The 17,021-nt window shown below is 37.0% G+C and overlaps 1 protein-coding gene across 1 annotated transcript in view; it reads left to right on the forward strand.

Annotated features, from left to right (window-relative positions):
* The window catches only part of SHANK2 (SH3 and multiple ankyrin repeat domains 2), a 316,407-nt gene that overhangs the window by 105,540 nt on the left and 193,846 nt on the right, over nucleotides 1-17,021 (forward strand). The window contains exon 12 of the mRNA XM_026089348.1: nucleotides 7,790-7,903. Within this exon, the coding sequence (XP_025945133.1) occupies nucleotides 7,790-7,903 (114 nt within the window). The remainder of the gene's footprint in view (nucleotides 1-7,789; nucleotides 7,904-17,021) is intronic.

Consider the following 17,021-nt stretch of genomic DNA (forward strand, 5'->3'; position numbering starts at 1 on the left):
CAGTCTGCACCTCTGAAAAAGAGTTCACCACAACCCGGGTCTGTTCTCATCTAAATTCTATGGGGACTGGTGTTAGAGAAGCCGTAGTAATTCAAGCATCTGTTCTAGTCAGAAAGTCAGTAGTTCTCAGCATTAGAAATACTGACCCTTACAAAACTGCTTTTATTTCAGTGTGATCTGATCCAGTAGGGCAATCCAAATATATTGCTAACATTTTAATTTCTTATGAAATCTACTTGTAAGTCATTTTGAAAAAGAAAGACTATTAAACCCCTGCTGTGCCTGAAGATATTGCCAACAGACAGTGCTTGTGGGCAGAAACAAGTTGGTCTCCTAGGCTTTTGCACTTCTTGGATTAGTAAATAAAATACTGGAAAGGGAAGAGCTACAGAAATGCTGTTCTGTTTTTTCAACAGCATTTTGTACCTTGTGTGTGAATGAGTTTGGAAGCAGAATTTAATGTAAGAGGCTTGCAGAAGCATTTTTTTGCTACTCTTTTATTCTATAGATGAAAATTATGTGAAATGAAATATTAATCTTTCTCAGATCCATCGGTCTATTTAGGTTCCTTACTGCCTCCTGACTTATCAGTTTGATTTAAATTCCTAACATAAGTATGACTCATCACAGATAATAATCTAATTCATTTCTTCAACTCACTTGCATTTGAAGAACAGGAGAGAGAATTGGGCTCCTAACTTCTATATCAGAGTGTTGTAACAAACACAACACCTTGCTTCCTCTGCAGCAGGAAGTAAGTGCTGCTGAGGCTGCAAGAAGGTGAATAGGACATAAGATCATCTACAAATTCCTGTATGCAAGGCATCATCTTAGCTGTTGACTACTTAAAGCCAGCCTTCCTTCAGTGGTCAGGAGCTGGCCCGAAATATTGAGGAGATGTGGGATAGCGGAAGAGTGATGGGAACTATGAACTGCAGACAAGCACACTGGCATAGTCCAGCATAGTGGTACAGCTTCCAGATCTAAGTTGGTTTGTGACCTGTTTGCAGCTTAATTCTGCTTTGCCTTCCCTTGACCTACAGTTTGGGGATTAGTGCAGAGAAGAGCAAATTAAGAGACTCCCAAAAGAAGAGGAAAAACACTGACTTCATAGAAAGTTGTTCCAAATGCAAAGGTAGAAAAGGAAGGAAAAAATATGCAGGGCTGAATCTTGACTTGGACAGCCAAGCTCCATTTCAGTTGACTCTTCCTTCCTCCAGTTTAGAGAATTATGGTCAAATAATTGTGTTTGCAGTTTTTGACTTACTGAGTGGTTGCTCTATTAACAGTCTGTCATTGTTATCTTCTCAACCCAAGGTCATTTTCCTAAACACTGCTTCTTTGCCCTAGTTTCCTTCCTGAGAAAATACAGGTGATAAAGGAAGAAAGCTGGTTTGAGTCTGGATCTAGCCTGACATTGGTTGTGGCCACAGTGGTTGTGGCCCTGATGGGCGCCCAAAAACGCAAGCTAAGGTTCGTCAGTCTGGCAGTCCACTGACAGTATGGATGGCCATAGTGCCATGGGACACAACCAGTGAGACATGAAGTAAGCTCAGGGTATAGCAGTTAGACTGTTCAGATAAGTCAGACAATTTAGTACTGAATTACAGTTAGGTAAGGTAGCTTTCTGGAGAAGTCTGGTCACTTGGATTACAGAAAGGAAAACTCCTTGAAGCTGCAGTTCTCCACACATTTCTCTTGGTGGCAAAACTGGAAGTCAAAAGTAAGTTTGGGGGGGAAAAAAAGAGGAGGGGGATGAGGTGCCCTTGTATTTCCTTAATTTCAGTTCTCTGTGAATTGCCACAAACAGCTGTCTTCCCTCAATTAAGGAGATGAAGACAAGAAGCCAGACATGGGAAAGAATTGCTGAATTTGTTTCTGCACTAAAAGAAATGTCTTTGGAGCCACAGTTTAATCTGACGGCTCGGGTCAATCATACAAAATTGTTATGTGCAGATACACACGCTTTCCTTCCAGATTGTATGTGGACTGCACAAGAACATTTTCTACATGGCAGCTGGGGCACAGTCACTTGTTTGCGTGCTGGTGGCCTTAATGTGGTTGTCATCAGGGCTATAGACAATCACTTCCTTTCCAGTCTTGTTGCACTGATCTCAAGTTGTATCACTGTCTCTCTTGATTATGTATTTTAAAGCCAAAAAGGATCTGCCCATAAGGCAGAACAGACAGATTCTGTTCATCATTAATGGCAGGGAGGGAGGGATGTCTCTCAGGAACAAATAGGGACAGAAAAAGATGTGGAGTAAAATTAAAACTAAACCTCAATTTTAAGAAAAAAAGGTAGAGCAAGATTAAAATATAACTTGTGTAAAGTTTGAAGCTGTGCTTCAGATACAGAGAACTGTCACTCTGCACTCTACCTGGTAATATCCTTTTCTATTTACTTGTTTATATACAAAGGTAGATTAAACATTGACCTTTTCTACGTATTGAAATATATGCTTAGGAAGAGAAGTTGCCATTACAACTCAAGAATAAGGACATGCATTTTTAAGTTGTACCTTTTTTAGGGAGTGTTTTAGGCAAAATTGTTTTCCTCATTGAAGTAGATGCTCTTGTATAGTTTATTTGCCATTTGGAAGATGTTCGCCCATAGACTGTCCTTCCAAAGGCCTAATGATTTTGAAATTTTACATTAAACAGCAGACTTTTCTACAAGAGAAAAGTCTAAATTACAATATTAAATAGTCCTGAGACAGGGAAATTGGGTCTCTGTCCATTGGAAACTTTAAAATGTGGTTTAATATACTAGAAAAGGGAAATCCAGAAGATAGATTGTTACATCAAGAAACAAAACTAGTTTGTATTTGCACTGAACCCTGATAGCTAGAATACAAATGAAAACTCTTTATATTTCATTAGGGAGATGACATTTGTTATCAATAACAGAACGGCGGAATCAAATCAAGTAACGTATTCTGATTGCAGTTCTGATGGAAGGGATACTTTATCACTCTCCCTTTCAACTTAAGAATGAAATTCTGAAATTTTCTACTTTCTACCGTGTGTTTTAGAGGGCTTTCAGTTTACGTAGCCCCACCTCTCACTAGAAGTATTGAAATCTTCAGCTTCTCTTGATTAGCAGATATAACTTGCTTTTAGCTCTGACAGTTCTTACATCAGGGTAGGCTAGTTCAGTTGCTAGATTTTTTCAAAATATTTTCAATTTTATTAGTATTATGTTTGTTTTCTTTTTTCTCCAATTAGGAGTGTTCTTTTTTCAGAAGATGATGTCTTTCCCAATTTGTATCATTACTTCTTTTCCCCTTTCTCAGAGAAGAACTGAGAGTGCAGTTCACACAAAGAAGTTTCAGATAATGTCCTTTAACAACTATAAAAACAGTGGCCTGTATTTAGTTCCAATTTTCACTGAAATTTTTGCAAATAAAGACACCTGGAAAAATTTACTGATTGAAATTACAATGCTAAACTATTACAAGAAATTTAGAAATAGTATGCAACATCAGCTGATGGAAATACATTATTATACCCTGTTTCTTGATTATTGCATAATCAAGGACGTTGAAATGGGGATGAATAAAAATAAATTTTTTTTTTGATTAAAGTGAATTTTTGAAAGTATATTGAGTAATTAAGTTGTCTGAGTATATTATATTAAATTAGTTATATGCATTGCAGAAAAAACCTAGAAGTTACAAGAGTTGCAAGAGACAAAACATCATCTACTAAAGTGACACATATAATTTTGGGGGGGGACTTCTGGCTGATATTAAATATAATACTTTCAAGACATTTAAAAAATGAGGTCCTGCTAGGCATCTGCTTATACATATTTTCATGTTATTCAATTGTTTGGTAATTGTCCAATTTTGATTTGCAGTTTTGTTCATATAATTAAACATAATTTGTGTTTTAAGCTATACTTATGTTGTGGAAAGACATATGAGGCTTCAGGATGTTATTAGAGCCTTATTTTTACTCTTACAACATCAGATTCCTTATTGTAATTCATATTGTGTGTAAAGAGACTCTGGCCTGCTCTTGCCATAGCAACCACATCTTTTCTTTTTATTAAAAGAAAAAGGAAAAAAATACTTCAAATGATAAAGCCTAATTATTAATTTTGGGAAAGTCGTCCTTTGATTTACCATTGTTATGCCCTTCAGAAGGGAAAATATTGATTGGAAAATCTCTTGCTGGTACCAAATTATCCATTATAGCATGTCTCTTAAGCACTGTTGTGAGAGGGAAAAGACAGAAATTAAGGCCTCATTCTGAAAAGCATCCATGAGTAGGAAAGATAAATTATATTTTGATTTATCTAGTAAGCTCACAGTTACCCACATTGGAATACATGAAATGTGCCCCATTTTTATAGATACTTAGATTATTATGGTTTTGCCTCCTGCTGCAGAATTTCATATTAATAACACCACCTGAGATGCATGAAAAAGATTTTATGAAATTTCTTACTAGTTCAGAACTTACATCTTCACCTCAACCTTTACATTCTAAGTCTTATGCCATATGTACTTATTCTGCATCTCATCAACAATTAATCTCTATACATCAACTTTATTCCTGGCCTCTCCACATTTGCCTCCTGTGTCATCCGTGTGCCTCTTGCAGTTCCATCTTTTTCCCACCTTTCTTGGAACCCATAATGCCCATAATTTCCATGACAGTAAGTCCAGAAGTCCCATTATTTTATTTGTACATGTGATGTGTAGACAGGCTTGAACCAGAATTGTGAAGGCCATCTGCATTCTGGTAATACCTCATTTCTCCTCCTACCTCTTTTCTATAGACATTATGTCTTGAGGCAGGTCTAAGTGTAATTCTGCTTTGCTCCTGCTATTAGTAATTGGTAACATTTTAATAATTCATGTAAAAATGATCTAAAGTGGGAGTGTTTTTGCTGTGAAGTAATTGCTTTTCACCTTGAACTCACATATATGCTTACAAAGCACATTTCCCATCTTGATTTGGATGTTTTATCATCTTCAACTACCATAAACACATCAAATTATTCTGTGGGTGTGAAGTACCCAAATACCTTCTTACAGTGCAAATGCTTTTTAGACATTGGAATACCTATGTAATTCAGAGCTTCAAAATAGCAGATCTGACAGATTAATAAAATACTAAATTGGGGAAGTCTTTCTCAATTGCTTAGTAGTCTATATTCTCCCTATCTTGTCAGTTTGAGGAGCGAAATCAGAACTGAGATGCAGTGCTCAAAACTCTCCTCAGCAAAACTAGTTACTTGCAAAAGGAGTCTTTCACTGTCTCACATTTCACAATTTCTTTCAGCTGACTGGGATCCCAGACTTGCTTTTATTATTTTAAGTTAAGTCAATGTACAGTAGGTCCTACAATGGTTATAATGTCTATATATGTTATTAGCTAAGTTTTACTACTTCCTTATCTGATATATGAAGAAATGCACTCTATTGTTTTGTGAATGGAGGGTACATTCTTAAGAATATTTTGGGTGCTGGTGATTACCTTCTCTTTTATGTAGCATTGAATAATCAGATTGACTTTGTGAGTGACTGTGCACAAGCTTTAAATATTTGCAAGAATAACTGGAGTTTATCAACATGTTTTTCATTAATTATGCCCCAGATTTGTGTTTATTAACACTTTGATTTACATGTTATTTATTTTTTAAATGTCATTAGAGCACAGATCTGGTTTCTTCTTTTTTGCTCTCATTTAAATGTAGAGCTGCAGTAGCTTCTGCTTAGGTAAACAGTATCAATAGGTATTGGGTGACTAAAAGAAAAGACATACTAAAGAGTTTTTATGCAGCTTAACAGTCACTGTAGAGTTGGTGTCTTCCAAGTTCAGTGCCCTCCACCATTATCCCGTAACCACCTGGGCAGGTATGAGTTTGCTCATATACATAAAGTCGGAAAGGTCCTTGATAAATTGTGCACTGTGAGACCCATCTAGGTGTAGGATTTTGCCATAATGGATTTGTGTGCCAAGGCTTAACATGTGCTTCTTACTGAAAGTAACTTGTAAAAATGCAGTTCATAGAATCTAAATCATCTCAATTTACTCATTAATCATCTAAATTTACTATAGTAAAGGACTTAAAATTTTAAAAACATTTTTCTGTTAAAAATTTATGTTAATAGACATCCATTAGTATGTAATAGTAAGTAATATCACAGGTAATGACAATAATATTATAAGCTTAGTAAGTAATATTACAGATAGTTTAGGATTGCATTATTGACAAAGTAGGCAAACATTTAATTTCAAATGCAGTTTTACAGGTCCTGGTGTGTCAAGCCAGATTTCTTACAACTCCTTTTGTATTAGCAGGGGTATTTTTTGGCCTATCATACATTTGATTTTCACTTGCTCTACCGTAGTGCAAACAAAGTTCAAATTCAAAGCCCCTGAGACACAGCTGTGCCACAGCTACAGAATTCAATTGCAGTCAGGCTCTGGGACTGTGATTTTAAAGCCTGGTAAGGTATGTTTTAACAGTGCAAAGAGTGCTTGCTTTGGAGATCACCAAGGTAGCTCTGAGCAAGTGATTATGCCTACATATTGCAATACCCTGCAGAGAGATTATCCCAGGTCTGGAAAACCAGATACGTTAGCAGAGAGATGTGCCTGGCCTAATTAGCCTTGATTTTCAGCAGGGCCTGTTAGCTTCGCTGGCTCAGCTAGCGCACAGCTGATGGGCTCTGCCGCTCCAGCGTCCATTGGCTTAATTTTGGTAGCTCAGGGACCTCTGCACTGAACATTGTGTTTTATACAGATGTACTCTGAGGACCTGTGTATGGCTGAACTACATTCCCAGTCAACCTTTTCAGAAGTGATAACTATGTTTTTTAAAATGTATAATGTCACATTATTTTAATATTAAATATGTATAATAGTACATTTATGTTCTTTTAATATATATTGAACATACTGTGATTTGTAGGAACTTCTATAAAACTTATTTAAACGTAGTACTTAGAAAATGTTTAGGAAGCTTTCATTATGGTAATTCACCTCCAATTGCTTAATAGTAAAGTCACACATTGTTATTCTTCCAATTTTTTTCACAATCCTTGTTAAGTCATAAGAATAATATCAAGGTAGTCAGAACTGCAATATACACCTTTTTCTCCTGTTGGTAAATCTTTCTCCTCCCCATTGTCATTATCTTCTACTGTGAAAAATCACTGAAATATTTCAGAAGGCATCTACATTGTGTAACGCACCTATTGGGATATTCAAGTATTTGCTGTATGCTCACACCATTATATTCATATTACTTGACCTACATTTCAAATCTCTGGAGCTAACCATTAAATAAAATAGCATGCTTCCTTAGGAAGTACAAAACATTCAAGATATTAAATATATATTATATATAGATACTATAGATACTAAATATATGTATGTATACACACAAAACAGTTTCAGTGTGGGTTCAGTTTTATGTGGGCTCAGCAGTTCAACTCGAATCAAACAGGCGAGACAAATTTTTGGTCTTAATATGACCATGCATTTATCCTTGATGAAAGCAGGAATGAGAACACTGAAAATAGAAAGAATTATGTAAGGGCCAAGGAAACTTTTGACCAAAAAGAATTTCGGAAAGGAATCCAAAGACTAATCAGGAAGAGTCACATTTACAGGTTATTCTGTGCCCGTGTTTAGGGAACTAGAATTAGGGTTATTGTACTGTGTTTGCTTTTACCAACATGTTAATTCGACTTACTATGTAAATAATCTTGATATTTACATGGGAAGAGAAAAAACCTTAATGCTGCCTATGTCTTTCTGTATTTAGTTTTAAGCATTGGTGAAGGCGGATTCTGGGAAGGCAGTACCCGGGGACATATTGGATGGTTTCCTGCAGACTGTGTTGAAGAAGTTCAGTGTAAACCAAATGAAAGCAAACCAGGTAAACAGATCAAGTTGCTGTTGAGTTCTAACAATGACAAATGCAATGTATCTGGATAAGCAAAACGGCAGCCTGGACTGTAATGCATTATCCAGCAGTGCTTTTGTGCAACACTAGAAATTGGAGAATTAAATAAAGCTGAGCTGCTGAATAAAAAAAATAAAGATGGGTTTATTGATCAGATTTTACTGGATGCTCTCCAAGCAAACAGTCTTTCTCATGACGGACTGTACTGTGAAGTAATGCTAAAGCTCTTACAGACAAATGCGTGCAGACATTGTGTAAAGCACTACGCTGCAGTTTATTTTCTTACAGTAGATGAGAATGGCTGATTAAACAATGGAAGGAAAACTGGTCAGTGACCTCCCAAACTGAGATAGGCATGGACTGTATTAAACGGTTGTTCATGGCAATAATGTTCCCTCAGTTCCCTCTGTAACATTCCCTCTACTAAATTTTAGAGGAGGCCTGCATGAGTGGAATGACAGCCTTTGCTGTCATTAACAATGACAAAGGAAACAGAATTTTCCTTTATCATACATTTGTACTGCCATAAGTAAATGAAGACTGAAGTAAAGCAAGCAGTCTTTACAGTTCTGGTATAATAAAAGAAAAAAATATGTAAATTGAAGCATGTTATTTTAAGAATTATCTAACATCTCATATTTTCTCTGCATTTAAGAATTAAGATATGAGGACATCCTCTGTAATTAAAAACTCATTATAAATGAGCTCCAAGAGTATAATTAATGTTCTCCAAAAATGTGCGCAGTTTTAAATTAACTGTTGATATGTTTGAGATTTCTGAGGTATCGATTAAGAACTTCCTGGGGCTGCACAGATAACATGTTGCACTGTCACGCTATGAAGGTTCGGTAGCAATGACTGAGACAGTAATGTAATAATAATAATAATAAAAAAGTTTATTTCCTCACACAAGTTCTTGGATTAGTAACATCCATTAAAATAATGCAATTAGTAATTTAGAAAGGATAACACAAAACCATCAGTTACTAATTTAGAAAGGATAACCTGAAACCGTCGATTACTGCGTTATTAATTGGAAGCACTGCTTATCCCTACTTGAAAGCTTTCTGGTTCACTCTCCTAGTGAGAGGGCTCTCAACCTCGAGGAGTTACCTTAACCCAGCGTCCCAGGAAAAGGGGAGGGGGGGAAATACTCACTGTCCAGCCGGAGAGGATGGTCAGGTCACGTTCCCGTCCCTGCTCAAACTCTCCTRGCTCCCAAGTCTCTTTTTATACGGCTGGGGCTCTGGGCAAACACTGCTTTTGCTGACTTTTWGCRAGTTTCGCRATCACAGGACTGTYTGTTTGYCTGCTCGGGAGGACCCTGCTAGCGAGGCAAGACCACAACACCTCCGTATTGCTTCTTCCCTCCCCGGGGGTCCGTGCAGATTCCAGGTGGCAGACTCCTTCGGTCTTGTTAATGCTGCCATTCTGCAGCCTTGCGCATGTCAATCCTTGCGCATATCGGTTGGTAGACGACTTTAGTCCTGTTAAGTCCTCTGTTCAGCAGCTTTGCGCACAAGTGATGTGCGTATCAGTTCTTCTGCATATCAGTTGACAAACTTCAGTCCTGTTAACTCCTCTGTTCAACAGTTTGCACTTGCCAAACTTCAGTCCTGTTAACTCTTCACTCGCCCATCAACACATTATAACTTATGCATAGTATCATTCATTCACGAACGTTATTATTTTATGTATGTCATTATAAACTTCACAGGTATATATATATATTTTTTGGTATACACGCTGTATAAACAGGGTAGAATGGAATAGAGGGCAAGGGACAAGATAATAGCTCCAGAGTAGTAAGAAACTGGAGACAGTTAAAAGACTTGATGATTATTTTGATTTCCTTGGTTACAAAGGAAGTTGTGGTGAACTGGAATAGAATTTAAGGGATGAGCAAAGGAGGAGGCAAAAAGGTAGCTTTTATGATATGAAAACTTTATGAAAGAATGAGTGCATGAGACATTAGGGACGCTATTCTGGATAACTGAACACTGTGTGAAAATGTTATACTTCCTCTTCCACTTGCCTTTTGAGATAGAAAAAGGGACAAAAACAAGTCTAATATTTGGAGAGAATGGATTTATGCTCTAACATAGAGAGATAATAGTTGCGTAGCTCTTCAAAAGGCTTGAAAACAAAGCAGAATTCAAAGGTGTGGAGAAGTGTCATCCTGAGGGTGGAAGTGGCAAACCTAGGAGCAGTGCAGCTATCAAAAACTAGACAAAAAAAGAGAATAATGAGTTGGAGTTCTAGTGTGATTTCATTTGTTGGAGACATTATGGAAAATGAATAAGAATTTGGTCGGAAAGTATGGAACATGAGCTACTGAAGAGCCACATGTGAACTGTTTTGAAGATCCCTCAATAAAACCTTGTTTTTGCTTCTTCAGAAAGATGTAGGCCTAGATAAAGTAAGTCATCACAAACACCTCTCTTGAGTCTAGGATTGCAACTGTGCATTAAATCTGAGCTGAGCATTTGTGTCCAAATCTGAAGAAAATACTGGGGAGAGGCATTAAGTGGAGTTCTAAAGTACAAAAGAGTTTCGTGTCTTCTTTAGATAAATAGAGTGGTTTTGGAAAAAGAAGGTAATCAAATCTGGTTGTCACAAATCCTTAAAGATATTTTCAAGAAATACTATAGTAAGAAAATTCAGTATATGACACGATTGTTTTAGGATATGACAAGATTGTTTTCAAGCAAAAAAGTAATTCTTTGATCATTCTAAGGAAAATGAAAATTAAGAAGAAATTGTTGCAAGCATAGCAAAAGGATTACCACAGCTGGAGGTGTTAAAAGAATATCAACTGAAACATCTTACAGACTTTGTGACATGAAACTATGCAAACTTATACCATGTGTTTGGCAAAACAACAGAGCTTTTATTCTAGTTTATGCCTATTGCATCTTACTGGTTTTCAGGCTGTTTTTCTATATGTATATTGTATATTGTGAATAATAATGTTAGCACTAGACTAAAGTCTTTAAATATTCCATTTTTCCACTCCAAAGGAGAAGAAAATATAATTAGATAAATACAAAATGGGCACATTTTCTATAATACCTATGAACTTTTTCATTCACATATTTGTTTTGTGGGTTGTCGTGCACAATCTGGCATTTGGTCCTGCATCCAGAAGGCACAAATGAGGTACAGTACTTCTCTGTGTAATGTGATAGAGGTTGGAGATAAGAATATGAAGTCCACAATGAATGCCATATTATTATTGAAATATGGTATGGACTGGAAGCAGCTCATCACTGAATTGCTGTATGGAATTAGAGTTCTTTCCCTTCTTGCATAGAAAACAATGGAAGTGGAAGATGAGAACTTTATAAGCAAAAAATCAGTCAGTACTCCCTCTGACTGCAGATGCAAAAATAATTTCGAAAAATATGTGTTAAGCATGGTGAAATGATTAGAAATTAAATTAGGTCTTCTGGGACTGTTAAAAGGATGTCAGCTGAGAAACATCACAAACTTGTAGAAGTTGCAAGTATTTGCATCATAGACTTTACAAAGCAGCAGAACTTCTTATGATAATGATTTAGAAAGTAGATCATCTTAATGTGTAGGAAATGAATCTCAAACTCAGCCTTTTTCAGACCAGCAGGGCAGTAACAATTCTTTCCTATCAATGAGATTTAGGAGCATTTCTTCAAGCAGCTTCTCTTCACTATTAAGTTTGAATAATTGTGTTTAATAGTAGCTTGTCATTTGCATGCCATGAATGAAAGAAAGAGAAATAGTTCTTGGAAAAAACAAACCACAATTAAACACTACATGCCCAGTAAAACTGGCGGGCAGGTGTTTCATGTCATGCTGATGTATAATCTCATCTCTTAAAACAAGTTGGATTTTCTGGAAACTTCATTGCCATCCAGACTATTCTGTGGAAGTAAGCAGTACAGAAAGGCACCTGGTTCCTGTGATCTTCTCAAAGATACCATGCTAGCTTGGCAAGTCCTGCTTTCCAAAAAAAAAATCATGTTGAGTGGCATTAATTCTATATCCCTTCTATAATACTTCATCAATTGAGTCTTGTAGGAACTGTTCCATTATTTTGCTAGGATTGATGCCAGGCTTACAGGCTCTTAATTGTCCAGGTTGTCTCATTTAGCCTTTAACAGTACTGGCACAGCACCTGCTTTCTTTCAGTCTTTCAGTCTCAGTTTCCTCAGTAGTCCAAGATCTAATGAAAAAAGAGTAATGATAAATAAAGTCATTATCAGCGTTCCACTAAGTTCCTTTGCCTGCTTTTAAAAAAGTCTAGATACAAAATCTTTGTACCATCTCATTTTAAAAAGCATAGCTTTAGTGGTCAGCTTTTAACACTCTCCAAAATTATTGTTAGAATGGAAAGTATTTCTTCAGATGAGCTTAATACACCATCTTGTTTTTTTCCCCAAACAAATAGAGAATATATATATATTTCTTCTTTCCGCATTGACAGTTTTCCTATTTTATTCACTAATGAACCAGCTCCATTGTTAAGTTTCTTTTTATTCCTAAATATGTGAAAATACTGTGTTTTCATGACAAAATACTCTGGGTAGAAGAGTATTCTGTGCAGGACAAGCTTGATAGGTATAAAATTGAAGGCAACTGAGAGCTATGCAAATGTGAGGCACTACCGTTAATAGACATGTTAACAGGATTTATTAGGTAAGTGCTATTGATGCTGCTCAGAGAATTACAAGTCATCTTGAATCTTTGGCAGCAAGAGTTTGCATCTGCAGAGAATACACTATATGACATAGCTATGTTAAACTTTTCTGCCTATAAAAGTGCAAGGCTTTTCCTTTTACTGGTTTATTCTCCTCATCAAAATTCATTGTCCTTCTTAAAATAGTAAAAACTCATGTGTAATACCTTCCAATGGGAAATGAAGTACAGAAAAATCTATTGTCCATGAATGTCCAATGTCATTGTCAACTGCCCCAGCAAAGGACAATATAATTTTCTTCACCCTACTTAAATATAGGTACTTCCATTTGTTTTTCCTCCGTCATAGGGTATTACTCTGACTTAGGAGATTTTCTACAAAAGGACTTTCTATCGGATTTGTGATTTTATACGTACTCCATGTCCTTCAGAATTCAGAGATATTTGTTACCTGGTTGCCAATAACTGAGGTGAACTATTCATTTAGTTTTCAAGCTACAAGTTATCTTTAATTACATTCTGTCTTTACTATGTATTATTCATTTCTCCCTTGTTCTTTCCCTATTTATGTGCCTGAAGAGCTCTTAGACTTTACAAATGGTACTAAAATGAAGGCAAACCCAGCCTGTCTTTTAGTAATTCTCCCTTTTCTTCAAGCCTTGGCCTTCTCCGTGTACGTTTCCTTGAGATCTATGCTCATTTTTAATATCCTCTTTGGGGTGATTTTTCATTTGGTCGCATCCTCCATGCATTTTTCTATCCTGTGGCCTTGCGGGTACATGTTATCAGTATTTGTAGCATGTCTGATTCAAAGAGTGAAGAGAAGATGTGACATTTCAAATCTTTGTACTTCATATTTCAGCTGATTTCTTAGCAAGTTTACTTGATTTATCAAAATTTTTCCTTTGCAAATCCAAATCTTTTAGTTACCTTTCAGTTTAACACGCAAGCTTCTCCAAATGCCCTTTTTCTTCTCCTACTAATTTTCTACAAAACTTTGTTTCTAATTTATATTTACTGCTCAGCTTCCCAATTTTCTATCAATTTTCTTTATTTTTAAGCTGTTTCACTAAATGAGGTTGAGCATTTTGCCTTTGTTTGTCATAGTTTTATAAATACTTTTAAGTTTTTGCAGGCTTGGGTTTTGGTGGTTTTTAGACACCTGGCAAAGTGTTTTCAAATGATTACCGACCATCATCTGTGTCTTTATGCTCACAATATTTTTGCTCATTTGGCTCTTAAGTAGTTTTCAATTTTGTCAGGTTGTCCTTTACAATACTGTCTTTGCATATGGTTACATGTAATGGAAGCTAGACTGAAACTTCTCAGCTGACAAAGCAATGCTTTTCTATATACTTTTTACATGCAGTCAGTGACTGATCACTATTAGTAAATACAGGATAGTAAATTAGTAAATGCAGCAGGATAGAAGCAAATCCGCAGAGTGAAACAGTTGATGGTGAGACCTAGCGTTGATACCATGAGAGTCTTGGCAGTTTATTTCAGAGCAGGTCTACTCGGGGCCTGTGGCCTGAGCAACCATTAGCAACAGGTTAGCATAGTAGCATCTTTTCATTTAGTTTCCTCCAAGAAGACTCTAATTTGCAAACTCTGCGGCTGCTCTGTCATGTGGGCTACGGCACCGTTTGCAGCACTTGCAAAGCATACTCCTGGCCCAGACTGAAATGCTAATGTAGATGCACCCGTGCTGACCTCTAGTGTCACTGGTGCTCTGGAGCAGACACTACCTACCGTCGAAGCTGTGATTTCTTTCTCAGAACATCAGTGCTTACACGTTCAGTATAGCTTGCTCCTGACTTTCCAGCAACTTGAAAATACAGTGACAGATTTTACAGTAATAGTATAGTTCCCATACCTGTTTCTTTTTACCTGCTCAATCTTACACAGATGCTATAGGCAATAATTGTTGCATTTCTTATCCAACATGCCCTCTAAATTTCAGAAGTTACCGAACAGGTCAAATTTGTGTTAATAAAATTATTAAACAGACTGCGATTACTGAAGCATAGAATTATCTTTATTACACAATCTTATTTTTTAATGCCTTGTGCATTCAGTAAAAACATATTTGTTCCCCATTTCCATCATCCCCTTTTATAATTAGCACAGTGCTTTCCCAGACAGTCTATTTAGTCCAACTGCTGAAAAATTGATCTGCCTTCTTGCAAAATGGAACTTGCCTCGCTGTTGAGGCGCTACATCTCTCCTAGTAGCTAAAACAGAGGAGGATCTCTTTTCTGTCCTCAGGGGACAAGTGGCTTGGCCCAGATTGTATCTGAAAGCTTTCTTACCTTGCCTCCCAAATCAGGGAGGATCTTTTCCGGGCTGCCTTTAGGAACTATCCCAAACACTTTTTTTCCCCTGAAACATATCTGGGTACTGTCTGGAAGAACAGTAGTTGGTATAAGTGGAAGTTGTGCCAGGGACCACGCTACAGTTAAACTGTATGGATGGTTACATGCTGGAGCACAAGTTTTAGCCTTGATGGAGTCCTGTACGGACGTATTCAGATTGGCTGATGTTCTAAAAAACTGAAATCCTCCATCTTATGCTGTTACGTAGCTAATAGATAATTTCAAAGACATCCTGTTTAACCTTTCCTGAAAAGGACAGGTGTCCAAAAATTACATTTTTAAGTTTCTTTTTTTCTACTTTTTTATGGATTACATGATATTGATGTGGTATCTTACAAAGCAGCATCATTAGCTGGGTGTATGCTATGAGGCAGGGGAACTCTAAGCATGCCCCAGAAACTTGGTCTCTCTGTGCATGCACCCCATTGTATCCCAGCATGAAGCAGAAATTAATATGGTGAGCCTGTAAGTCCCAATCCCCAAATCATCGAGACTAGAGGACACGATGGAGCACATGTTCACGTATATGAGTTTCTTTCACAAACAGAAAATAGCACACCCAGCTGTCCTGATGTGCAGGCTTGTACGTGCCTTCAAGGATTTGGACTGAGGACTTGCAGTGGAATAAACCTGTTGCCTAGCGTTGACTTGGTTGTTACTGCCAATTCATACTAGAGGCAGTGAATCTTTGTATTTCTGTTTAAGAAACTTACAGTCTTAGATCCACGCTTTCCCATGAAAGGAAGGAAGCACACTGTTCTATCATAGTTTCTTGAAAGAACACTCTTTCTGATTTTCTTATTTCAAAGTCCCAGCAAGGACTATGTAAAATGATATAGGGGGCTTGGAGTGCTTGGATAAAGCCATCACCCTTTTCCTTCCTGTGAGTTATGCGTCACCTGATCTTTGGCAGTCAGGGGCTACATTTACATAGAAGGACTTTTTAAGTTGCTTTTAAAGTCTCTGATGAGGCTTTGCTCAGTTTCTATCCAGATACTAGTCTTCTTGCACATGTAAAGCTTAGATTTCAAAGCTGTAGCTCTGTTGCTTCTGGAACATCAGTCCAGAGCTTCAGACAGGAGTCTTGGTTTACTAGATTTGCTCTTTTTGGCGTAATAGATAGCCAGCACTTAATCATCAGCAAGAGCGCTCCCTAATCACATATAATTATGCATGTAAAAGTCAGCACTAGAAGACCAAATTAGGAAAGATCTTTTCATCCAGCCTCTTTCCTTAATTACCCACCTTTTATAAGTGATCCAAATTAACAAAATCTTTTTTTATAACTTTTCTGTGTTTTGTTAGGATCAGTTCTGGGTAATTATTTCACTAGGGAGAACTGCAAGAATGGATATTTTGGAGATTATTAGAACTCTGAAAACCTCTGGAAAGAAGGGGGGGGTTTCACCAGGACAGCAGGGTCTGTAAAGAAGAGATGCTATCTGATCAGACGAGCGCTGCAATATAAGTTTTGATAAATGCTCCTGCCAGATGATTTTGGCTTGAGTAGAAGGTGTCCGTGTGTCTGTGACATGAGTGTTGCACAGCTCAGGCTGTTTGACCTGAACAGCAGCAGTTACAGACAAAACATTCCTGCAGGTAGAGGGGCTAAACGGAGGCAGTATAAAAATAATTTACATATAAAAAAAGGAAAGGTCACTTTCTTTTTTAAACACAGTTAATCACAAACCTTCTGAAGTAAGTTGTGTAAAGAGCTAAGAAGTCTTATACCCACGGAAACATTTTCTGACTCGCGGCGGAGACAATGGCTGGACTTAGTATGACACAGAGATGTAAACTAGGCAAAAAGAAATAAAAGAAAAGAAAGTGCAAGATAATTACCTCACATGTAAGTGGGCTTATCATTGTAAAAGGTGATATGATGTAGATACAAATTCAGCCAGTTGAAAATGGATAGCAAACTCAAGGGATTTGTGTCATATCTTCTAATCCCAGCCAGGGTCCTAAGCATAGAATTTACAGTCAAAATGGTATGTTATCCATGTTTGAGAAACATTGGCCAGCTATCAAACCTTTGTACC

The sequence above is a fragment of the Apteryx rowi genome, unplaced genomic scaffold (genome assembly GCF_003343035.1).
Source record: "Apteryx rowi isolate R43461 unplaced genomic scaffold, aptRow1 scaffold_81, whole genome shotgun sequence".
Taxonomy (NCBI): Eukaryota; Metazoa; Chordata; class Aves; order Apterygiformes; family Apterygidae; genus Apteryx; species Apteryx rowi.